The sequence below is a fragment of the Puma concolor genome, chromosome C2 (assembly GCF_028749965.1).
Source record: "Puma concolor isolate L17-30 chromosome C2, mPumCon1.1.hap2, whole genome shotgun sequence".
Taxonomy (NCBI): Eukaryota; Metazoa; Chordata; class Mammalia; order Carnivora; family Felidae; genus Puma; species Puma concolor.
The window spans coordinates 30,019,403-30,045,041 of NC_141675.1; the positions used below are offsets into that span (position 1 = coordinate 30,019,403).

At 43.9% G+C, this 25,639-nt stretch overlaps 1 protein-coding gene across 1 annotated transcript; it reads left to right on the forward strand.

The window, feature by feature from the left end:
- The first annotated feature begins 258 nt into the window (after positions 1–258).
- TF (transferrin) lies at positions 259–25,207 on the forward strand. The gene is made up of 17 exons (XM_025913382.2): positions 259–416; positions 2,441–2,613; positions 4,976–5,084; positions 5,885–6,061; positions 6,817–6,964; positions 7,821–7,876; positions 8,425–8,603; positions 9,320–9,497; positions 10,929–11,083; positions 12,442–12,532; positions 13,114–13,152; positions 14,845–15,003; positions 17,592–17,736; positions 18,896–18,960; positions 21,924–22,108; positions 23,308–23,497; positions 25,020–25,207. Exons 1-17 carry the CDS (start codon positions 374–376, stop codon positions 25,052–25,054), a joined length of 2,127 nt encoding a protein of 708 aa, XP_025769167.1. The 5' UTR covers positions 259–373; the 3' UTR covers positions 25,055–25,207.
- The last annotated feature ends 432 nt before the right edge of the window (positions 25,208–25,639 follow it).

A 25,639-nucleotide genomic window follows, 5' to 3' on the forward strand; every position in this document is an offset into this window, starting at 1 on the left:
TTTGGTATCCTCAGATTCAGAAGCAGATCTACCCGCCCCCACCAACCCCCTTTCCGCTGCAGCTCTGCTCCTGGCACAGAGAGAGCGCGTATTAACAAAGGGTTGATTTTTCTTTAATTCCCTTACAATCAGCATTTTTGTGCTGGATACCATCCCTGCATCTTTCTAGAGCTCAGGAAATGAGGTGATCGGCCTGGGCAAGGAATGAAAGGGGCGGGATGAGGGGTGATTGGGCAAGCGGGCTGTGCAAACATTGGAGGTCAAAGATTCTGCTTGGCCCGCGGTGCGGGGGATAAAGCCGTGCGGAGGGCTGGGAGGCTGCGCAGAAGCCCATAGGTCTGTGCTCGCTGCTCAAAGCCACAGACTCAGGAAGATGAGGCTCGCCGTCCGCGCCCTGCTGGCCTGCGCGGTCCTGGGTGAGTGTTGGTGCGGGGGAGGCCCACATAGTTGTCAGCCCAGGTGCTCTTTTCACCCCCTACTCCAAAATACCGCCCCCCGGGTTCCCTGAGCATTTCCTTCGCTCTTCCCCACGGCACCCCTGCACCTGCTTCAGGACTGCCTCGAGTTCCCCTCTGTGCCTCTGCTGCCTTTTCGTGTCCCGATGTGCTTTCTTGCTTCCATTCCTTGCTTTCCTCCTCCTCGTTGTCCAGTAAAACTTACAGTATTAGAATACAACAAATTAGAGCACTTACATCATGGTTTATCAGATCCCTTCTATGAGGCCGCCTGAGTCAAGTCTGAACTGCTGAACATGGTATTCAAGACCTCTGGGATCTGACCCCACCCTTAACCTTGGCAGTCTGATGTCCCACAGGTGCTCCTGGCACTGATGATGTCCTGCTAAGAAGCAGGGCCACTGAAAGGTTTGGAGCATATTTGAAGCCAGGCTTCTTGTGTTCTCACCAGTGAGAAGGGCAGTACAGCCCCAGCCTGAGAGGGTCAGGTGAGGGTAAATGAGGCCATGGATCCAGGCACTAGCACATCCTTGGTGTGGGGCCTGCCAATGGATGGCCTCTGCCGATGCCCATCACCTCCTGAGATTGCTTGGTTCCCTTTGTCCTTTAACTTTCGTCTGCCACTCCGGTGCGTTTGTTACACCTTTGGAGCCTCTGTGTTTAGTTATTTTATTTGTCTCTCCTGGAGACGTTTACCATTGAGAATTGGCCCTGCATTACTTGCCTGTCCCCTGTGCACCCTCCCTTCCCCCCCACCAAAAGCACCTCATAGGACTGTGCAAGGTAAATGCAGGACACAGGACAAATTCCTGCCTATGGGACTGCAGGTGGGACAGTTTAGAGAGGGTTTGCCACTGAATCTTGATGCCTCCTGTGACTTCTCATGGGCACAGGTAGGGCAAAGTGTGGTTGGGGCAGTAACTTCCCTGTGGCCCCTCTTTATGCATTCTGGAGAACTGCTGCCCTCCCCCTTTCCTGCTTTGTGATTTGTGGATATTCATCAGCTTCCCTGAGTCAGCCTTCTGCTGCTGATCCACAGAAAGTAGAGATGACAGAGGGCTTTGGGAGTAGTGCAACCACATGATTTTAATAGCTACAGACATGGGTGGCTTTAGCTTCTTCTAATGGCAGCCCAAAAGACTGATGAAGATTGAAGGAGGGGTCATTGGAAACAGAAAGAACCACTAAAGATGTGGAGTTCTAGTTATTCCTGGAACAGAGGATGATAGAAAAGTATCATAGACAAATTCATTATCTCATTAATCATTTGCCCCTACCTACTGGTGAAACAGATGGAAAATAACTCAGAATATCATCTTCTTTTGTTCCCTGGGTAGAGACCAAAGTCTGGAGACCTGGGATCTAGGCCAGTCTCAGCCACTAACAGGCTGGGTGACCTTGGCTAAAGCATCACTTTCTGAGCCCAGTTCCATCATCTTTAAAAGATGGTAATTCCTCGTTGTATGTAAGTGATGAGTCATGGGAATCTACTCCCGAAGCCAAGAGCACACTGTATACACTGTATGTTAGCTAACTTGACAATAAATTATATTAAAAACATAAATAAACACAAGATGCTAATTCCTACCTTGTTAGCTTCCCCAAATTGTAGTTTCAAGCCACTGCCTTCAAGTAGCTGAAAATTCCCTGTCACAACAATAAGGCTTATGTCCTGTGGCAGTCCCAGGATGGTGAGGCAAGGAGGCAGGGAGAACAGAGAGGAGTAGACAGTGGTCTCCACTTGAGAGCTGATGGTCAAGCCCACATCCCTCTGGCTAGCAGAGGGTGGTTAGCAGGTGACTAGGAGGACTCTAGCGTTCCTTTATCTTGTCCCCAGCCTCAGAAGGCAGCAGAATCTGTGCCCTGGGGTGTTAATGGGAGGAGTGGGAGGAGGACAGGATAGAGGGGATGGAGACTTCAAGACCCTTCAGAGGGTGCTGCTGTCTCTCCCACTAGCACAGGGACCTCTGGCCTCTTTCTCCTAGGGCTGTGTCTGGCTGTCTCCCCTGAGAAAACTGTGAGATGGTGCACTGTCTCAAATCATGAAGCCAGTAAGTGCTCCAGTTTCAGCGAAAATATGAAAACGGTCCTTGAGACTGGTCCCTTTGTCAGCTGTGTGAAGAAAACCTCCTACCTTGAGTGCATCAGGGCCATTTCGGTAAGTCACTGTTGCCTAAAAAGGAGTGGGAGAAAATCCGTACTTTCCTTTCTCTTCTGTTATTTTGGAACAACTCTTTATCCACAGGTAGGAGGCTGGTGTGTGTGACGGTCAACCTCCAATGCTAATAAAAGCACTTCAGAAAGGGAAATTGGAGTGCTCACTTTTAAGGAGTCTTGAAACAAAATCCAATGCTCTGAAAAGGGGGAAATTTTGAGGCACTAAGTTCTCTAAATTCAGGGGGAAAACAAGAATGTTTGCTATCAAAATTATCAATATTATACAATATTGTTTTGGAAGTTTTTGACATATCACGGGAAGTTGAATGATGCTCCCAGGGAAGAGAAATACAGTGCGAACTTCAGATGGTTGCTGAACCCTTTGTTTGTAGATTTTCCTCAGACTCTTCATTCCTTCATCTTTGTGCACATCTGAATGTGGGTCAGACCCTGTGCTGGGCAATGGGGCTGCAGTGGTGAATTGAAACACACATGGTCATTAGTCTTGAGCTTACAGTACAGTCAGGAGAAAAGAAAAACACGCAACACATAGACTATAATTTCAAATTGTGTGATGTACAATGAAGGGAAAGAGTAGAATGCTCTGACAGAGACTTTCAGAAGAAACTTGTTTTGGCCTGAGTATCAAGGATAATCTCCCTGAGAGGGAAGCAATGAGCTGAGACCCTAAGGATGAGCATGGGTGAGGCTGCTGGGTGCCATGGGTAGAATACACCAGGTGGTGAACAACAATTTGTGCAAAGAGCCTGAGACAGGAGAGATGGGCTTTTTGAAGCTGCTGTAGGGAAGTCAGGGTGACAGGAATAGAGCAAGCAGGAGACTAGAAGGAGTAATGAGATGGGAGATCAGCCAGATAGAGTATGATTCATTGAAGGAATCAATGATTTGATAAGAACAGCTGGTCTGCTGTGCGTGCGTGTGTGTTTTAATTGGACCTCAGTTGCAATCATAGTTTAATTCTAACCATTGAATTATGACATTTGTTCCATTTTAGTCCATGCATGCCCCTCTTTATTTTTAAATGTTAATAACATAATATTATCCACGAACCTAACACAGGTTCTCAAAACTTCATCACTGCCAACAGCTTACTTCTAGGGCTGCTGTGTGGTAGTACTGGATTTTATAAGAATGGCCCCACTTAGTGTAGTATATCCCACTGACCTTACTTAAAACCACCGATGTGTTTCTCCATCCTGAGCAAACTGAATCCTAAAACTTCCTTGCCTTTTATTTTCATTTTAAGATGTGTATAGCATGTATGAATCACGACACATTTTTGATTTGTGAAAAGTTTCCTAAACGTGACATTACTATGTGTTGTCTTCTCCTACTTGTTTTTTCCTCCTCGATATTATGCTAAGATTCACCCATATCATTGAATATAGCCATTGTTCATTCATTTTCAGACCTCTACAATAGTCCATTATGTTAGTATACCACAATTTATTTTTTCTTTTCTGGTCATTAGGCATTTGGGCTATTTCCAGCTTTCTGTTATTCTAATCAGGGAATGACAAATATTTTTATATAAATCTCTTGGGACACAAGTATCAAGTTTCTCTTGAATATATATATATATGTGTGTGTATATATATATGTATGTGTGTGTGTGTGTGTGTGTGTATAGGAGCAGACTTGCTGTGCCGTGAGATATGAATTTGACTTTTAAGACAATGTCAAACGTGTTTGATTTTTAAGCAATTCAATGTTGTTTCTTTTTCTTTCTTTTTTCTTTTGGGGGTGTAGTTGACAATTAATGTGGTTATTTAAATTTCTACTCCCACCAGGAGTGTATGAGGGAATAATCCTATCATTCTTGGTGAATTTGGTATTTTATCATTATTTATCTCTGGCAGTGCTTTTTGACTAAACTCTATTTTTTTAATATTAACATTCTACACCAACTTTCTTCTGCTCAGTAGTCTTCTTCTATAGCTTTTTGCATTCCTTTATTTTCAACTTTTTGTGTGCTTCTGTTTCAGGTGCATCTTTTGAAAACTGTTTATTGCTGGCTTTTGTTTATTAATGCATTCTGACAATCTCATTTATTTTATGTGGTAAACTAGGCCACTAATAATTGTTATTACTGGTAAATATGGACTTATTTCTGCCATATTACTTTTGATTTCTTAGTTCAGACTTTCCTCATTTTCTGATTTTTCCTTTTCTGTTTTCAAATATTGAGTTCATACGTGTGTGTTCATTTGTGTTGTTTCCCCCTTTTTCCACTTTATTTATATTCTTTCATGATTTCCTTAAATTCGTACTATGTACTTTTAGTTTGCCAAAAGTTTATCGGAAGTAAGGTCCTCATCAGGATCTGGTCTTATCCCTTTCAGACAAATGAAGCAGATGCTGTGACATTGGATGCAGGTTTGGTGTTCGAGGCGGGCCTCCACCCCTACAACCTAAAGCCTGTAGTGGCAGAGTTCTATGGGTCACAAGATGGTAAGTTCTTCCTGAGGACCCAGGAGAGAGTTTGTTGCTCTTGTTCTCTCCTGGTAGATGCTGAGTTTGTCTTGTTCAGGCAGGTAATGGGGATTAAAGATGGATGAGCATTCCCCATTGGGTATCAGTGGGGAATGAGAGGTCTTATCAGCTGCTGAAGACACAACTCAAGGCCTTTGGGGCTTTGGAATGGTTGAGGACTGGTGCTCCTGACACTGACATTCTGGGCCAGGAAATGTGCTCCCTGGAGAAACAGAGCAGGCTGTGTACAACCTGACCTGAACCACTGGGGTTGAGAGCTACACAGAGGAGCCCTCCAAGAACCATAGGTGCCACAAACAGGGGAGAGACCACACTGGAGCCTATGCTCAGAGCCCCAACAGCCTTGCATCTCTTCTGAGAGCAACCAGCTGTCCCTGGGCCTGTGTCAGGTGACAGGAAGTACTTTGAATGTGGTCCTTGTGCCACAACTCCAGTTTCCTGGTGGGCTTGGGTTGGTAGGTATAGGCAGACAGACACCCTGCAGGGCCATGGTAGGCAAAAGTATTTGGGCCACATGTGTATGTGGCCTTCTTGCCCCTGTGTTTGCCTGGAGGGTTATTACAAATGTTCTCTCTGTGGTGCCTTCTTTCCCCTGCAAGTCAAGGCAGGTTTTCCTGATCTCTCTCTCTTTATGACCCAACCCAACAGAAATGTGCCCTGTGGATTCCCTTTTTCTACTCAGCAGCCCAGCAGCAAGGAGCAATGTTTCCAACTGTTCCCCAGGCTAAAGGTCTTTCATTCACACTGTCCCTTTGCAGATAAAAAAACCCACTATTATGCTGTGGCTGTGGTGAAAAAGACCAGTGACTTCAATCTGGACCAGCTCCAAGGCAAGAAATCCTGCCACACAGGCCTTGGCAGGTCTGCTGGGTGGAACATCCCCATGGGCTTACTTTATTGGAAGTTGCCTGAGCCACGTGACTCTCTTCTGAGGGGTAAGTGGGCAAGAGGGTGAGTGCTATCAGGCAGGCCTACACAGGCCAAACTGGGGTTGCTCAGACATGATCAGGTGATCATGTGTGATGGGTTTTGGGGGTAGAGGTGGGAGGTATACCAACTTTAAGCTGGTCAGTTCTGCCACATCAGCAGTCCTTGGGAGGTGTCAGCTGTGTTTTTCTTCTCTGAGCTCTTAACATCCAACCAGCGGCTGTCGTGAGGAATGTCGGGGTGGGGGTGGAAGGGCATCAAGCCTGACAGAGGGCTTCAGTCAGGACCAAGTTTGCTCGGCCCTACTGTTCACTTCCCTGGGGTTCTTTCCTGTCTGTGGCTGGTGTGTTTCCCATTCTGCTGGAGCTTTTCTGGTGGCCATCTGCTGGCCATGAACTTGGCCTGTACCTCTATATGGGGGTCTCCTATCTCTCAGATAGGATTCCTAGAGGAAACCTTTCTCTGAGATGTTCCAGTCTGACAGGCAGAGAGGGGAGCTGACAGCAACCTGAGACAGGCCTGGGTCAATGGCAGGCACAGGCCTAGTTCTTGGGGAGGGAAGTCGGAGGACAAAGGTTAACTTGTCCCTCTTGGAAAACCTTGATCTTGGTCAGTGAACACATATAATGGTGTGCTGGGACTGGGTGTACTGGTTTTCCTTTAGTCACTCTCTGTGCTCTCATGATCCTGGACTGGGAGCTGTGGCTCATGGTGTGTGGCCAGGGTGGCTCATGGCCTGTGTTACATGTCTTATGTTGAGCAGCAGCGTCCAATTTCTTCATGGGCAGCTGTGTTCCCTGTGTGGATCGGACAACCTTCCCCCAACTGTGTCAACTGTGTGTGGGAAAAGACACAGAAAAGTGTGCCTGCTCCAACCATGAACCATACTTCGGCTACTCAGGTGCCTTCAAGTGAGTGAGACCAGCTGCTGTTCTATGATGGCCAAAGTGTCCAATGTCCTTAGGCTGTGAGACCCTACCTGGCCCACAGCAGAGCCCAGCCTGCAAAGAGGTGTCCAGGAGGTCTAATTTCTTCACAGTGACTCAGTGATTCAGCTGGGACTCTCCTCCAGGCCAGGCCAGTGCATACACCTTTCATGTGATATCTGACAGGGAAGCACCTCTCCTGGAGTCCCTTTCTATCTCCCCAGAGCTTTTGATTTCTTAGTCCAGCCCAATGAACTTAGTCTAGCCCAATGAACCTGCCCAATGTGTCCTCTCACTGGGCTAAGCAGAGCCTAAGGGGCAGGCACATCCTTAGTGTCTGGACCATTCTTCTGTGACTGACCCTCTGTTTTCTATTGCAGCAGTGTCTCGTGTTCAATGCACTGGCCTCTCTCCTGTCTTCCCTCACTACCCCTGTGCAGACAGCTCAATGGCTGATTTTTTGCTACATCTTTTGCCTTGGTTATATCCTAAAATTTGATAGCCAGCCAAGGGCACATTTTCTCTCTTAGGAGACTTGATGTATATTTATCTTCCATTTCAGAAATTTGAAAACTCTGTTCTATATCAAAATATTTTCAATGATTTTTTTTTTGCTGCTTTGGGAAACATTATGAGGGATTTCTGGTTCCTATAAATTCATCCTCCCATCTTAGTGGCATATCAGTGCCCCATGGCGCTTCCTCAGCTGTGGGTCTGCTCAGAGGCCTTCACCAGGCTCTGCCCTTGTCCCCAAGCTGTATGGTGTGATCAGACAGACCCTTAAGCCTGAGGAGAAGGGCCTACCCTGCAGTAATCCTTTTAATGTATTTCTTTCCCACAGGTGTCTGATGGATGACGCTGGGCAAGTGGCCTTTGTCAAGCACTGCACAGTACTGGGTAAATGACAGGAGAAGAATTTGCATATCTCCTCCAGGCTGTGAGCTTTTTTTTTTTTTTTTTTCCTCCTTCTGCATTCCTCTTCATGGGCCATAGTTAGATATGAGCATACTGTGTTCCTCCTTTATCATTGCTTGGGCTTCTACTTGTGCAGAGTTGTGTACATATAGGGTCCTCACCTGGACTCCTGGGCCTCTTTCCATAATTCAACCTCCTGGACACAGGAACCCTTCTTGCCGGTCAATGTTGCCACAGCAAAGGATTGGGAGCTCGTCTGGCTGACCTCGGCCTGAATTTGGCCCGCTGAGATGAGACCTGTTGTGGGTGTCAGGCAGTCACCCCTGCACTAGGCATCAGAAGCTTCCTTGCCTGTGACTGGTTGTGGGATCTTAACGTCAGTTCTCTTATGTGCTCTGGCTTTCATTTGCTCTAGGCATCTCAGCTTGTACATGTTATGATTTATTGGGATTGCAAGGGATAGGAACAGAGACTACAGCTCATGGCTCTGTCCTGGCTACAGTTGGCTCATCCAGGCTTTCTTCCCCCAGAGAACCTGCCAAACAAAGCTGACAGGGACCAGTATGAGCTGCTCTGCCGGGACAACTCCCGGAAGTCAGTGGATAGATATGAGGACTGCTACCTGGCCAAGGTTCCTTCCCACGCTGTTGTGGCCCGAAGTGTGGGGGGCAAGGAGGACTTGATCTGGGAGCTTCTCAACCAGGCCCAGGTACTGAATTCACTGTTCTCCCTCCTGCTTAGTGGTTCCTGATTGGATTTGGGGCATTTTCCTACATTCCCTTCTGGCCACTGTGGAATTCCTTGTTTTCAGGACATAGTGGGAACTGTGCCACATATTATCCACTTGTGTGAAAGTGCCCAGCAGGGACTCAGAGTCACACGGGGTCTAGTCCTGCATTACTGCTTAATTCCATTTCTTTCTATCTAAACCAGGACTTCTAGGCCAAGGGCAAACACCCCCTCCCCCATAAGGCCTTCCATGACATCCCCAGAAGGAAATGATCTCTTTCCCAATGTCCCTCAGCCTGACTACAAGGGTGCTACACACACAGCCAGCTTTATTTCCTTAGAGCAGCAGAATCCCAGCACTGAGCCAACCTCCTCTCATCAAGCCATTCCATCTATCAAGAGTTTAAGTGGTAATCACACAGGGTCAGCCTCTGAAGGAGATCCATTTCTTATACTCAGTGAGCGGTCAACCCAGCCAGGGGGATAGGCCACAGAAACATGTTGCATGACTGTAAGAAGGCTGGGGGTGGGGAAGTTGCTGGGTGGGAAAGAGCAGGCCTGTCTGCCCTCTCTCCTGGAATCTTGAAAATTTCATGGTTTTAATTTCATTTTCTGGGGGGTTTGTTTTTCTTCAGTCTCCTTTTGCAGCATTCCTTGTTGCTGTAGCCATTTACTATTGTGTTTTACTATATACAGGAACATTATGGCAAAGACAAATCTACAGCCTTCCAGCTCTTCAGCTCAACTTTGGGGAAGGACCTGCTGTTTAAGGACTCTGCCCAAGGGCTTTTAAGGATTCCCCCTAAAATGGACACCTGGCTGTACCTGGGATATGAATATGTCACTGCTCTTCGGAATCTAAGGGAAGATATGCGTAAGTACCAGGGAAGGATCATGTGACCTTAGGAGCTAGGAAACCTGGTAAGGGCAGGGACCAGCAATAGACTCTTTCCAGGTACCAGAAGCCCACCCTGACATTTCTTTATCTGCCCAGCTTTGCCACCCAGTGTCAGACTGATGCTAAATGGTATCGGTCATCATGAGATGAGCCTGGATATCACCAAAAGGCATTGAAGGAAACTTATGCTTAAAATGATTTGGATTGATACTACTATTATTTCCCTTGTATAAATCAGGGCCACCCTGCCTGGCCACTTTGTGAAACCAATTAGCCTGGCACAAAGTAAGGCAAAAAGAACAAAACTACTACAGACTTGTACATCTGCAGCCATATTATGATCAACATGTGCCATAATGAAACTGGAGCTCTGGACGGGTTAATCCTGCTCTGGAACTTCCTTGGATCATTGTGGGGTTTGCTTGATCATTCTTTCATTCAACAGACATTTATTGATCATCTAGCCATAAACTGTGCTAGGTGCTGCGCATACAATGGTGAGACCAACATATATAAGATTCCGCTGCCATAAAACTTTCTCACCAGTGGAGAAGACAAATAATGAATAGTCACTCTACTGAATGATTGATTACAAATTATAGATTTGCTCAAAAGAAGGGAAAACAAACACAACAGAACAAAATATCATGGTCTGATGAGACCATGAAAACAAAGAAAAATAGATCCTGGAGCTGTGTGAAAGTTTCCCCGAGGAAGTGACTTGAACTGAACTTGAAAATTGAATAGATGTCCATTTATTCAGCAGACATTTATTGCACTGACCACAAGCCAGGCACTGCCTTTGAATAATGAGGGTGCCTTGGAGAATAAGACAGGCATAGCCCTTGCCCTGGCTGAGCTTATGTTTTCCTGCAGGAACAGATAATAAACAATGAACAAATAAATAAGAACAACTCAGGATGTGCCTGTGTAGCTCAGTCGGTTAAGTGTCTGATTCTTGATTTTGGCTCAGGTCCTGATCTCATGGTCATGAGATCAAGCCCCACATTGGGCTTGGTGCTAACAGCATGGAGCCTGCTTGGGATTCTCCCTCTGTCTCTCTAAATAAATAAATAAATAAATAAATAACTTAAAAAAATAAAGTATTAAAAAAAAAAAAGGAACAACTCAGGTAGTTAAGTGCTATTTCAAAAAGAAGAGAGCCTGACTGAAGTGATAGAGGGGTTGTGAGTGAAGTTGGCTTCTTAGAAGAAATTATCGTCTAAATGATACAACAAAGAGATTGTTACTACCTTTGTTTTCTAAGGCCATTAATTCCTTGAATGGGATCTGTTTGTGTATTGCTGGCAAAATCCCAGCACTTTCATGAAGACAGTTAGCAGTATTCGTAGCCAGCAGGAACTTCTGAGGCCTCATCTAAATCTGGTTCTCTTCCTTATGCCCTAGGCTCTGATACCTCAAAGGATGAATGCAAGAAGGTGAAATGGTGTGCAATAAGTCACCATGAGAAGGCCAAGTGTGATACGTGGAGTGTAAACAGCGTAGGGAAAATAGAGTGTGAAACAGCCGAGTCCACCGAAGACTGTATTGCCATGATCGCGGTATGTTATTGCTGCCCCCACAGGGCAGCATCTCTACCACGGCTCTCTGCCTGTTCCTAAGGCTGAGTGAGTGTTCTTAGGAATGATATAAAAACTTGCGTTCCCAGGAACCTTGCCCTCATGTGTGGGAGCCCACCCCCACAGGAGCTTCAGTACTTTTGATTTTATGGATCTGAAGGGCTCCTTAGGGTTCTGTTTCCTCCTGGTGTTAGTACACAGTGGAGGGCACTCTGAGCTGTGTCCGCTTATGGGAGGCTGGACCATGGTGTGGTGTGCCTGAGACCCATGGTGTGCCATGACAAGTGTGACAGGGCTGTGCTGATTGTGCAAGCAGGCAGAAGTTTAGCTTTGTTGATCACAAGAGCATCCCATGTCTGCTTTTGGAATTTTGAAAATCCTGAATGGTACAAAAAAGAAAATGAGAAGTACTTATAATCTTCTAACTCAGAGAAAATCCTGTTAAATGGGATCATATCATATTCACAATTCACTACACTTTTTTCTGATATCTAGTTAGCTTTTCCTATGTCACAAATCATTTTTTAGAAAACATGATCTTTTAATGTTGTAATCTATTTCATAGTGTGGATATGATGCAGTTTACTTAGCCATTTATCCATATTATCTATAATATCATTTAGTCTCCGTCTTTTTGCTGTTATGAATTATACTTGCATGTTTTACATTTTATGAATCATACATTTTACTGAGATAGTTTCCCATATATTTGATTACTCCTTTAGGGTATATTTTGAAAAAGTATATTGCCAGGCCCAATGGAAAGCTTGGCAATCTTATGGAATTTAAGCATCTCTATAATTCAGGGCTTATAAACCTGACAATTAGGTCGTTCAAGAATATTTTACTCATTCAGTAACACTTTGACTACACCCAGCACTGAAAGAGAATGCAACCGCATGGCCATGATTCAGGGCCAGAGCCCCATCAGGAGGCATTCTATGCCACAGACATGGCCTTGTGTCCCTGATGCCACTCATCTGTCTTACAAATAAGAACTTTGGTTTCCAGAAAGTTATTGTAGAAATGTCTGTAGGACAGTGCATCCTTATGAGAGGATAGGAGGACTCAATGTGGGTCTTTGCTCCTGGAAAAGCTAAGCAAGGCACCCCAAAATAATCATCAGTTCATCATGCTTTGGATGAAAATGAGAGTATATTTTATTTTCTGTGCTGGGTGTTCCTGACTGATAGATCCTCTGGGGGTCTGGTATAAGTACCTGCTATCTCCTGGGGCCTTCGTGGCCTGTGCTGGGAAGGCTGCTTCAAGGAAACAGCTGGAAGGACAGGTAGGACAGGAGATAGCCTCTTCACCTGCTTTCATGTGCTGTGTCTTTGCAGAAAGGAGAGGCTGATGCCATGAGCTTGGATGGAGGCTTCATCTACATAGCAGGCCAGTGTGGTCTAGTGCCTGTCCTGGCAGAGAACTACAGTAAGTGTAGGGAGTGTCTCTCAGTGTTTTATTTCCTTTGGGCCAGTGAGAAGAGATGGGAAAATCATAGCCTGATTCACACCACATTGGCCATAAAGCTCTTGCTTACTGAGCACCTCCTGCTTCCTAGGCTCTGGGCTCCCCCCCTCATCTCTAATCCCCATAGTCATGGCAAAGGATGGAATCTTCTATCATACTTTCCACCAGGGGGATAGGAAGCTTGGCACTGGGAAGTTCCAGCTAAAAGTGACCTCTCTGCAGAGGACAGCTGGGATTCCTGGAAGGTCTTCTTGCTTCCCCAAATCACTTCTCCTGTAGTCCCAGTGCAGGGATTCAAGTATAGCCGGACCACTGTGGCCACAGGTCAAAACAGAGCAGGAAACTTGAAATGCACAATTTTTGGCTAACTTCCAGAGGCCAGTGAGTGAAAGTGAACTTGAATCATCCAGACAGCCTGGACTGTTTGGGAATGTGGTAACATATAGATTGTTTTCCTGGCTCTTTTTATTCTGAGCTGCACATAGAAATGGCATGACTTTCAATGAATAAATGTTTAATGATTTTTTCATTTTTTCCTCCAGACACTGAAGACCCTGCGTGTAGCAGCAAACCAGAGAAAGGTGAGTTGGGATTGGTACCTCAGGAGTTTCATTCTTATTACTTTGGGGAAAGGGTAAGGTGCATTTAAATTCAAATCAGAAGTAGGTAAGGCAATAAAAGAGACCAATTTTTAGACTACAAAAGAACCCTAGAAGGATGATAATTGATAATGATGGTTACTCTTTCAGACTTGCCATGACTTGCATGCAGGATTTCTCATTTAATCCTATTAAGTGGGTACTGTCATCCTTTAAGGATGCCATAAGAGGACCAACAGCTCATGCGGTTACAAGTTGTCTAGGCTCCTATATCCAGCAAGCAAATTTACACCCTCCTCACCACTCCCAACTCTTTGTATTACATAAGGCCTGGACAGTTTTAGATGAGAGTTAGCACTAGGAGTCTTGCTCATATGTGCCTGGCAGGCCTGAGCAGAGCAGCTCACACGGGCATATGTCTAGGAGCATGAAATTACCCAGCCTCCCAGCCAGGCTGGGCCCAGGAACCCAGGCCGGTTTGGCTCTCAGTTAATGCTCTGGTGGGGGTGGGTCTAGAAAGATGGGATAGGAACAAGACTGGAAATCTTGTCAAGGTGATCACTGGGTCCCAGAGCTCCGGTGCTCAGATCTCTCCAGCCATTTTCCAGCCATTAGTGTGCAACTTTGTCCTTGTGACCTCCCCTGTTACAACCTCCCAGCCTCTCCCCCTCATTCTAGGAGCCAGACTCTTTAGCTGAAAATAGAAAGACCTGGTCCTACTCCACAGATAAGGCTTCTCTGTTTTCTGGTGTGAACAGTTGACTGAATTAACTAAATTGGAAGGTTGAAATCATGGGTTGATATTCTATTCACAGTTTTAGGAGTAGCCTGTATTTCCTGCTACAGATGGCAGCTGACTTGATTTTGAATTTCTACTTCACATATTTATTTTGGTGCAAACCTGTATTCTCCTCATGGCCAGAATATTCCCTGTAGTTTATTTGGTCATTTACTACTCTTTCCTAATTGTGACTGTATAAAATTAAGAGTCACATGTGCTTTTCAGTATCCATTCCTCTGATACCCCACAGTGGAAGGTGAGTTGCTGGTTTATAACTTTACTAGTTTTATGCATTTAGGGAAGACTGGTATACCAACCGTTGCTCTGATGATGATCTTTTCTTACTATTTTGTTTTTTAAGTTCAGAATAATCTCCATCTGACAGAATGACTGGTACTTCCTCTCAGCCTTGCTTTTTTGTTTTTTTAAATTAATTTATTTATTTTGAGAGAGAGAGAGAGAGAGATCATGAAGGGGGGGGCAAAAAGAGAGAGAGGAAGAGAGAGAGAATCTCAAGCAGGCTCTGCACTGTGAGCACAGAGCCTGACACAGGGCTCAAACTCACGAACCTTGAGATCATGACCTGGGCCAAAATCAAGAGTCAGACACTTAAACGACTGAGCCACCCAGGCACCCCACGTTTTGTTTTTATAAGTAGGCTCCATGCCCAGTGTGGGGTTTGAACTCATAACCCTGAGATCAAGAGTTGCATTCTCTACTGAGCACGCCAGGTGCTACATCTCAGTCAGTTATTGGGAAGACCCTTTCAAAGGCAGAAGGAATGATTCGGGATAATTTTGTTTCCATAGGGAAATGGCAGGTTTTGATTGTAGATAGATACTCTGGAAGGCCCGGGGCTGTTAATACTTTCTTTTTTTGTGTCTTTCCTGTAGGGTATCTTGCTGTGGCTGTGGTTAAAAAATCAGCAGATGCATCCCTCACCTGGAACAATCTGAATGGCAGGAAGTCCTGCCACACTGCAGTAGATAGAACTGCTGGCTGGAACATCCCCATGGGCCTGCTCTACAACAGGATCAACAGCTGTGAATTCGGTAAGTGAATCTTGAGAGGGTGCTGTGATCAGAGCCAGGCTGGAAAGAGGTATTCTGGAAAAAAGTGGTATGGTGCAAAATGCTGTGGCCCTGGTTTTATAATAGTAAAATTTGGTTAAAATGAACCTCAAGGAGATACCTAAAAGGGTTACTAGGGCTGGGGAGCTAAATAAGACTGGTTCTTTTTGGTTGCACATATGGCTTGAGTAAACATATGTTTACTTCTCTCTTTCATTTAAAAAAAAAAAAAGAGGTAAGCAGTCCATGGCTGGCTGATATGGTCACTAGAAGCCCAGGATCCTCTCTTTCTGTTCCACCATTGTGAGCACGAGGCCTCTGTCTTCAAGGTCAACCATGGTAGCCATCACATCCATGATTCAGGCAGCCTCAAGGAGCAAGGAATAAAGGGAGCTTGAAGTGTAATGCCACCTGCTGTCGCTTTATTAAAGGAGCTATCCAGGAAATCTAAATGAATTACTTCAAGTAACTTCTTACTGTTCAAAACTCAGGCACACAGTCACTCTTAGCTGTAACAGAGGTTCGAGAATGTCCTCTTTTATTTGGGCATGTTCTGTCCCAAATAAAACTAGAACTTTGTTCAAAAATTAAAAATAGAACTACTATATGATCTAGCAATTTCACTTTTGGGTATTTGTCCAAAGGAAAACACTAACTCAAAAAATTATATACATCTCCACGTTCATTGCAGCAGTATTTATAACAGCCAAGATATGGAAACAGCCTAAGTGTCCACTGAAGAACGAATAAAATTTGAGATACACACACACACACAAAACACTTTTATTCAACCATGAGAAAGGAAGAAATCTTGCCATTTGCAACAACATGGATGGAACTTGAAGTTGTTACACTAAGTGAAGTATTTTAGGTAGAGAAAGACAAATACTGCATAATCTCACTTATATGTGGAATCTAAAAAAACCCCCAAGCTCATGGATATGGAAAACAGATTGATAGTTGCTAAAGGTGGGGGGTGGGGCAATGGGCAAAATGGGTGAAGGGGCAAAAGATACAAGCTTGTAGGTATAAACTAAATAAATCCTGGGAATGTAATGTACAGCATGGGGACTATAGTTAATAAAACTGTATTGCATTTTTCCAAGTTGTTAAGAAAGCAGAACTTAAAAGTTCTCATTACAAGAAAAAAAATTTTGTGACAACATACGGTGATGGATGTTAACTAGACTCATTGTGGGAATCATTTTGCAATGTATTGCTATAGCGAATCATGTTGCACACCTGAAACTAATGTAATGTTACGTGTCATCTATCTCCCAATAAAAAACAATGGAGAAAAAATTAAAAGAAAAAAACCCAACTAGATCTTTGTTACTAAGGAATAAGGGAAAATGACTGTTGGGTGGACAGTACAATCCCTGCCACTGGGCTTTCTAGGTAATGTGAATGTGTGGAATCCTTGGATCTCTTTAAGGTCTTGGCAATCTCACTGAGGGGCTGCCCAGCTCTTAGGCCCTTTCAAAGTGGTGAAAACCAGTTTATTCTCTGTGTCCACTGAATATCTTCAGGTATGAGTTTAGTTCTACCCCTGAAAAATGTATATGTAAGTTAACCATAGACAAATATTTTCTAATGGTTATTTACATCAACTTTCTGAGTACTTCCTCCTTGACACCTCCAAATATGTGCAACTGCTTTAAAAGGAGAGGCTTCTGGGGCACCTGGGTGGCTCAGTCAGTTAAGCGTCCGACTTCGGCTCAGGTCATGGTCTTGTGGTCCGTGAGTTCGAGCCTGGCATCGGGCTCTGTGCTGACAGCTCACAGCCTGGAGCCTGTTTCAGATTCTGTGTCTCCCTCTCTCTCTGACCCTCCCCCATTCATGCTCTGTCTCTCTCTGTCTCAAAAATAAATAAACGTTAAAAAAAAAGTTTTTTAAATAAAAATAAAAATAAAGGAGAGTCCTCTGAAGACAGTTATGAACCAGACAACTCCTGTGTGTAGGGACCGGGGATATTTCTGCACTGGGGTGTTCTCTGACAGCAGTTTGAGAGGAGGCAAAGTATGGCTGGGGTGATACCCAGAAAGCTTGGGCTCCCCACCAGCAAGGGCACTACCTCTGCTCTTCTGAACTTCCTGGCAGTTTCACAGCCATCAGAGAGCAGCTGAGCTGTGAGTAAAACCCCCAAGCTCTTAATTGAGTTTGGAGTTCTAAGTTCTATTAAAGTCTCTTCTAAAAAATAGCAATGGAAGGAAAATCCTGAAAACAAGTGGCACATGCTCAGGGAGTGAGACCTTCAATTTTATCCCTTTTATGTCAATTTTCATGTCATTTCCTTCTCTTCTCTCTTTAGATAAATGATGACACTATCCACGTACCCATGGAATCCTCTCTACCTGACTTGTAATGCTCTACTGACATCTATTCCCAGCCTCAATTAAGTTTTCTTTTAAAGAAAGAAAACTTATTGGACCTGGCAGGTCCTGACTTGGTGGTGGGTCACAGAATGAATATGTTCCATTTGGGCCATACACACCTGTTATGTGTTAGATGAAAGCTACTCATATTGATTCAGTTAGGAAGAGCTGACTTTCTCTTGTCCTTCTACACAGATAAAATTTTTGAACAGAGCTGTGCCCCTGGATCTATGCGAAATTCCAGTCTCTGTGCTCTGTGTATTGGCTCGGCAAAACATCCAGGAAAGGAGTGTATTCCCAATAGCCATGAGAGATACTATGGTTACACGGGGGCTTTCAGGTGAGTCTTTTAATCCTGACACAAATATAATGATAAACCCAGCCCTGACAAGATTGCTTTTTAGGAACTAAAGTGAGATTATTATGTTCCTGGCCTGTTAGTCTTGCATGTATTAGGATGCCACATTTAGCAACTCTATTAGAACCCTGTGTGAAGGAGCATCCAAGTGCCTCCAGAACACTATCTCTAGACCTGGCTCTCATAGCAAAGACTGACAGTACAATGCAGATTAGAAGTTCTCAACAGGGGGGCGATTTTCCCCTCAGGGGAAATTTGGCAGTGTCTGGAGATGTTTTTGATGATCAAATGGGTTGGGGGAGGGTGCTACTGGCATCTAATTGGTAGAGGCTGCTAAACATCTTACACACACAGGAAAGCATCCTACAACAAAGAATTGTTTGGCTCAAAACGTCACAATTGCCAAGGTGAGGAAACACTGCCATAGTTGAATACAGGAGTCAGGAGTCTGGTTCATGCTTTTCTAGGCACCTCTGGGGAACCTATGGCCATACTCACCTGGCAATACACAAAAGTAACCTGCAGGACTTCTACATTCCCAACTGCCAATTCTATTTCATGGGGTATTTGTTACTTATACAAAGATGCCTATGCACCTTTTGACCTTATTGCTTTTTAGCTGTCTTACAATTCAGCCTTGTGTTAGTAGTTCATGAGTCCATCATCTGCACAATGATGGTGGTATTCTAACTGAACTTCTCAGTAGTGAAGGAGAAAAGAAAGGTTATCCTAATTCTCCAGTTGGAACCACCTGGTGAGTTAGTGTAAAAAAACAATTCACAGTCCACAGATTCCCAATTTTTACAAAGTAGAGTGTGAGTAAGGAATCACCGTATTGGGACACTGCCCCTCTAATATCTCTATTGATGCTAGGGAAATGCTGTAGCTCTATTGAAGAAACTATGCCATAACCTAGCATTTAGCGTATGGAATTGAGATTAGATAACCACAAAGCTAATTGGAGGTTTTGTTTTCTTTTCTTTATTACTTACATTAGTAATCTGTAAGATTAGTGATAGAATGGGAGTCACAATTGCTGACATCAGATGGCTAGCCCTGGATCTATCAGGTGGCCCTCCTGAATGACAGATGTTGTCTCTCTGACCTTCTCTCTTCTCTCTCTCTGTCTGGCACCCTGCAGGTGTCTGGTTGAGAAGGGAGACGTGGCCTTTGTGAAAGACCAGACTGTCATGGAGAACACTGGGGGTATGTTCACATGCTCCTCTGTCCCCACATTTTGGGGTTTCTGGGTTCACTTATGGTCAGGATGCCTTTGTGGATGTGTATGTACTCTGTTAGACTCCAGAGCTCTGACCCTTGACCTGTTTTTTTCAGTGGAGAGAGAAGTGTTCACCTGGGTAGGCAGAATGGTAAGGACCATGAGGTTCTTCTAGTGGCCCTGAATTGGTGCAGGCATTGCCTTTCCCCTAAATACTTCAGTGCACACTTTGTAGGAATGAGGACATTTTCTTATATGTCTACATTATAATTACTGAGATCAGGAAATTGATATTAACATGCATTTAATATTTACCATGTTCACAGCCCATACTAAGATTTTGTGAATTATCCCCAAAAGGTCTTTTTTAACTATTTCCTATATTTCTGGGTCCAATATATATATTCGTCCAATATATATATTCCAAATATATTCTAGGTCCACTGAAAAAAACCTAGAGACAATAGTACACCAGAGGGAATGAACACCAAGATCTTTACTTCTAGAACCATTCTCCAATAGCAGGAGGCAGGGACACTTGGAAAAATAGCTGATTCTAGGGCTGGGGCAGGAAAAATATAAGGTGAGCCTGGAACATCATGGTGAAAATTTTGGGATATATCAAAATATACAGGAGCCATTTTTAATGATCCCCACTGGCCAAATCTGGGACATTTTGAGCACTAGAAGAAATAATAATGGTAGTAAGATAATGACTTGTTCAATAAAATGGGAATATGGGATAATAATATCCTGATTAAGCAAATGAGGATAAAGGGAAACATCTTCCTTATTGTGGAACAAGAATAAATGGAGGAATACTATAATTATACAGTTAAAAAAAACTATCATTTGGCAAACAATATAGTAATAATTGTTTCAAACAAGAATCATCAATGGGTACTAAAACTAGTGGGTGAATATTAGATGCCGTGACATTAAAAAACCTAACAAAAATTTTTTTAAAGTTAGTAAGAATGAGCACTCCACCTGCCCCCTCCTATCACTAACTGCTTAGAGAACCTGCTACAGTGCAGGTAAGTATTACCTCGCTTCCTTTCTCATGTCCCTTCACCCAACCCCAGATCATCCCAGCAACTCATCTAGAATGAACTAGCTTATCACCAACTCCTCTGAGAATCCTTCCAAGATGGCATGCCCCCATCCCACAACAGAATCTTCCATTCATATGACTAGTACATTGGGTTCATCTCATTCTGTAATAAACTGTGGCTACAGAAACTCTTTGAGCTCTTTTTTCCTTCTTTTATACCCCAACTATGGTAAGTGGCACACAGAAGTTGCTAAGTACTTACTTGAAGGACTACTGTGTTGGCTAATTTTTCTTTCTTTTCTCCTATGACTTTTGCTTTTTCCTTTAAAGGCTGCCCTTTTTCCTATGACTTGAGTTTTACCCCTAGATTGGTTCTTTGTTACCCCTTGATTTTTAAATTTTTTTTCTTTGGTACTGTTCTGAGTGGGGTTTCTCTCTCTAGGTCTCACCTCTGCACCCTGCAATGACTCCAAAATCCTTACCCCCTGAGGAGAAGGTAGAGCAGAGGCCTCAACTGCCTTCTAAATAACACCCTGGAGTCTCTATTTGCCATGTGGCCATTTTTATATACAAAGTTCACTGGCACTGCAACCTCAACCGCTATGAGTCCAAACTTCTACTATTTCTTTCAAAATCCACTCCTCTTCTTAGCTTCTATCCCTTTTGAGGCCTTTATCGTCTGCCCTGACAGTTGGGCCTAGGTTAGTCTCCCAGTCAGTATGTGTAACACAGGTTACACACCTAAAACCATGTCTCCTCCAGCCATCTCTCCCTAATGAATATGTTCTCACCAAGATGGTTCTCCGCTCATACAGCATTTAGAAATATAAATAGAAAATGTTACTATCTGCATCCGGAATTGTTGTTTTTGGTTTATGTGCTATTTTCCCGCTCCAATAAGACTGTATCTGACAGAGGGCGGACAACATAGTATTGAATAAATACTTAAATTATGAAGTAGAACAGAATTGGTTTGGAGAGAATGATGGTGGGTTTCATTTGGAGGGAGCTGAGTTGAAGGGAATGGTAAGAAAGGGCAGGATAAATGTTAGAAGGTGAGCAAAGATGTGTGCAGTTACTTATGGGAGAGACACAGGCAATTTGGAGTTTTCTATTAAAACTGTAAGTCTATATTTGGGGAGGGTAGGAAAAGAGGTATTTTTACTTTATAAATAATACACGGCTTTATGGTAGCTAGTTCATGCATTAGTTCAATTAAATAAAATTAAATGAAAATTAAATTAAGAAAAAGATTGCAACGCTGCCTTTTAGATGAGAAGTAAAAACTAGGAAAATATATTTGAGAAGTGCCTCAGGAGGAAGGAAACCTTGAAAATGGGTGAGATTTTCTTCTTTTTCAGGGAAATTACAGAAACAATGAAGAAGCTGAGAACAGGATATGGACCTGTACGCACAGAAGCATGTGTGCATTTATTTTCATGTAGAACCAGTATGAGCACATCAGATTTAGAACACTGGTCCAGCTTGCAAAATGGCCCCGGGGGAAGTTCTTTTGCTTGCTGATGCCAGATTGTATTGCACAGAGGGCCACGTTCTTTCTGTGCTAGAGCAAGAAGTCCAGATGCTTTGGAATTTAGTAGAAATGAAGATGTTTTTGAACATCATTCACAGATATATTTCACTTTCTCCTGGTTGGGTGGGACAGGTTGGAAGGGGTGGTCACTAGGAATTCTTGGTTGAGTGTTGAATCTGTTGAATCAGACTTATATACATGTGAGTGTCTCTTCCTCTCCACATCACTGTGACCCCAGTGTGTGCATTCTGCTGGCCAATGGCTCTAGGTCCTTCACATGTCAGTGGGTTGGTTATGTGCCCTCAGTGAGGGTGCCTGACCAAAGCTATCAGCTGTGGCTGACCCACCTTCTCTGTCCCCAGGAAATAACAGTGAAGATTGGGCTAAGGATCTGAAGATAGAAGACTTTATGCTGCTGTGTCCTGATGGCAGCAGGAAGGCTGTGAAAGAGGCTGAAAAATGCTTCCTAGCCCATGCCCCGAATCACGCTGTGGTCTCACGGAAAGATATGGCAGCTTGTGTTAGCAAAACATTACTTGAGCAGCAGGTATGGACAAGCCAGGGCCTGCCATTTTTTCTTCCTGGGTGTGTGTGGATTATTTGGGGGAGTTCAGTGTTAAGCACAACCCTCACTCCAGCATTCTCTTTCTGGAAACTAGAATTGGGAGGCTGTCACTTGTGGAACTGGATCTCCCAGGCCCAGGTCTGCTTATATCTCCAGGTCACTGGAGATTAGTTCCCACGTGATCCACTGGCTCTTGGGTCCATGCATCTGCTTTCTTGCTCACCCTTGACCTTGCTCTATGGTACCGTCATTTTCTCCTTGTATCCTTTTTGAAAATGAAGGAGAGTAATCCTGTGTCCTAGCCCTCACTGACATAAGTCATGAAATGTGAACTGTATTTCTCTTGTTTAGAGAGACTGAGAACCATTCCAACAGCCAGAAACACAGGACCTCTATCCTCAGGCAGCTTGTCCTCTGGGGAGAATAAGCAACCCAGGGCCAGCCTTGTTGTGAGGGGGAGGGGGAGAGGCTGCCTGAGTATTCTAATCCTGAGAGTCCTCTACCCACAAACACCACTTTCCCCTCAACAATAGCTTCCTGCCTGCCATTAGTTTTCTTTAAAAAAAAAAAAATTAAGATAGCATATTTTCATGAGCCCTCTTAAGGTAAATGATAATAATAATTAGCATTTAATGAACATTTCTTAGGTGCTAGATGGAATGTTAAACTTTTTGTAATCATCATTTCACTTATAATTCTACAAGGCCTAGAGTTAAGCCTCTTGCCCAAGATGGGATCAAAGATGCAGTCAAACGAAATTTAACAACTACCTATATCACCCCTTGTTGTGCTCCGTTTAATATCTTCTTTGATAGTAATACTTGGAAGGAACATGTTTCTGTCCTCTCATTTCCTGGAAGCAGTCTCCAAGGCCATAGCCAATGAAGTGGGGAAGAGAGAGATCAGGGAAGTCAGGAGTGACTAGGTGGGTGGGAGGGACTTTCCAGAGGTGAGACTAGGATGCACCCCATAAAGGACATGGGGGCTCATGAAAACATGAAGCTGGGGCCAAAAAATGGGTCGACGCCAGGCGAGACATATGGAAACATCCTGAGGCATCCTCTGCAGCTTCCCTTTCTTCCCCAGGGCTGGTTTCCAGCTTTCATCCCCCTGAAACCAATCCTTGTATTCTCAGCTATTCACTGCCACAGACCTTCATGTGTTTTCCCTCTATCTGACAGGAGATGTTTGGAAAAACTGAAAATGACTGCTCGAGCCAGTTCTGTATGTTCCACTCAGACACCAAGGACCTTCTGTTCAAGGATGACACAAAATGTTTGGCCAAACTTCCGGAAGGCACAACATATAAATCTTACTTAGGACAAGAGTATATCACAGCTGTTGCTAACCTGAGACAGTGCTCCACCTCAAGTGAGTAAGAGAAACAGCATGGGGAAAGATGCCAAGCAAACATGGGTGGGGATCTAGGTGGTGAGTAGAAAAGGAGGAGTGGTCTGTGGCCCTCTGGGGATGACCAATAGACAAGACGAGATGATGAGAGAACACCGTAATCCCAGCGCGTGTGAAAGGCTTCTTGTATGGGCAGATGGTAAGGTGGACACAGGCTCAGGGCACTAAGGTAATGAACTGCCCAGACATGAAGAATTCCATGTTATTACTAGGGAAAGGAAGAGGTTGTATGTACCCAATGCTCATTGCTCTGCAGTAAACTCCTTTTTTAAAATTAAAAAAAAAAAAGTTTATTTATTGATTTTGAGTAAGTGAGTGTGAGAGAGAGAGAGAGAGAGAGAGAATCCCAAGCAGGATCCACATGCTGAGCCTGACACAAGGCTTGATCTCACGACTGTGAGATCATGACCTGAGCCAAAATCAAGAGTGGGATGCTTAACTGACTGAGCCATTCAGGCACTCCTACTAAACTCCTTTTTATATAGAGCTGAACTGTCCAATATAGCAGCCTCTAATTATTTATGGCTACTTAAATTTAAATTAATTAAAATTAAACAAAGTTAAAAATTTAGTTCCTCAGCTACACCAGCCACAATTCAAGCATTCAGTAGCTACATGTAGCAACAGACAGGTGAGCAAACAGAATATTTCCATCATCACAGAAAGTTCCCTTACACAGCACTGCTTTTGAGAGCTTGAACAATGACAATTTTTATAATTATAAAGTTGCTATACCTACTGCTCATTGAGAACACCAGTTTTCTAAGCCTCAAAATAACAACAAAACACACCTTTGCACTTTAACTATGCTGGACATCATTGAATCCCTTGAAATCATTCGGAAGAGGTGAGAGAATAACATGTGGATAGAGGGAGGTTATTCTTTAACTCCTGTGTGCATATAAGTGAGCCATGGTCCTTAAAATACTGATTCACAGGCTGTGGGGATACTGATTCGGCAAATCTGTGCCAGCGTCCCATAGTTCCAATGTAAGGAACACGCTTACCCACAGCCACCGTTGTGAGCACCCAGGTTACATTTACCTAACCTATATCCTCCAGAAAGGGACAAAGTCTCGGTCTGCTATTCTTTGCTCCTTCTCCAGCCCCTGGCTTGGAAACTGGCATGTTCCAGGTACTTGTTATTAGTTCCTCACCTGACTAAGGAGGCCAGAGAGGACAGTCCCACCAGGCTCCTTGCAGCTACATGGATTTAGGTGTAGGAAACATGCCTATAAGACACAAGGTGCGGGATGATACAGGGCAGGGAACCCATGTTACCATCCTTGGTGCACAGTACTGCCCAGAAAGATACAGGAGCTGGGCGGGCAAGTGGAGAAGGCCACTGGGAGAATGGCCTAGTCCACCTGTAGACCCCTAGTGGGTCTGAGTGCTTTTGTCTCTGGCTTAACTGCTCATTCACTCAACAAAAAATAAATATAAGTAGATTTTGACTGACCTACCTCTCTTCTCTGCTCCACAGAACTCCTGGAGGCCTGTACTTTCCACAAAGATTAAAATTCAAGAGGTGGAGCCACACCAGTTGGAGATGGGAGCTCATGTGACCCATAAGCTTCCCTTTAGGTCTCGCTAGGCTGAGTGGTTTGTTTGGCTTCACAGTTTGGCAGTGGTGCCTCTGCAGAACATAAAATAAAAATTATTATGGTGTTATCTTTTAAAAACTTCATTCTTTTCTAAATGTTTGGCCTGGAAGAATTTTTTTTTTAAACACTACCTGACTAAATACATTTGCAACTGAGCACTTCCTTCAGAGCTCAAGTTCATGTGACATCTTCCACAGCTTTGATTGTGGTACCACAGCCAAGTAGGAATTCTTTCTGAAAGGGGTCTGCATGGTCATTGTAACAGAATCAAGTGTAAGTGGCTGTGTGTGTGTTGGGGGGGCAGGAAGGAGGATGCTGAGTGAGTTATTGAAACGGAGTGTTCAGTGGAGTACAGCTATTTTTGCCTTGAAAAAATATAGAAGATTTATATATTTTTTAAAAATTTTAATGATTTGTATCAGGTACACTTGAGGTTCTGATTCTAACAGGCTGGAAAAGTGAATCACTGGAACATCTGAAAATTATCACTTAACCCTGA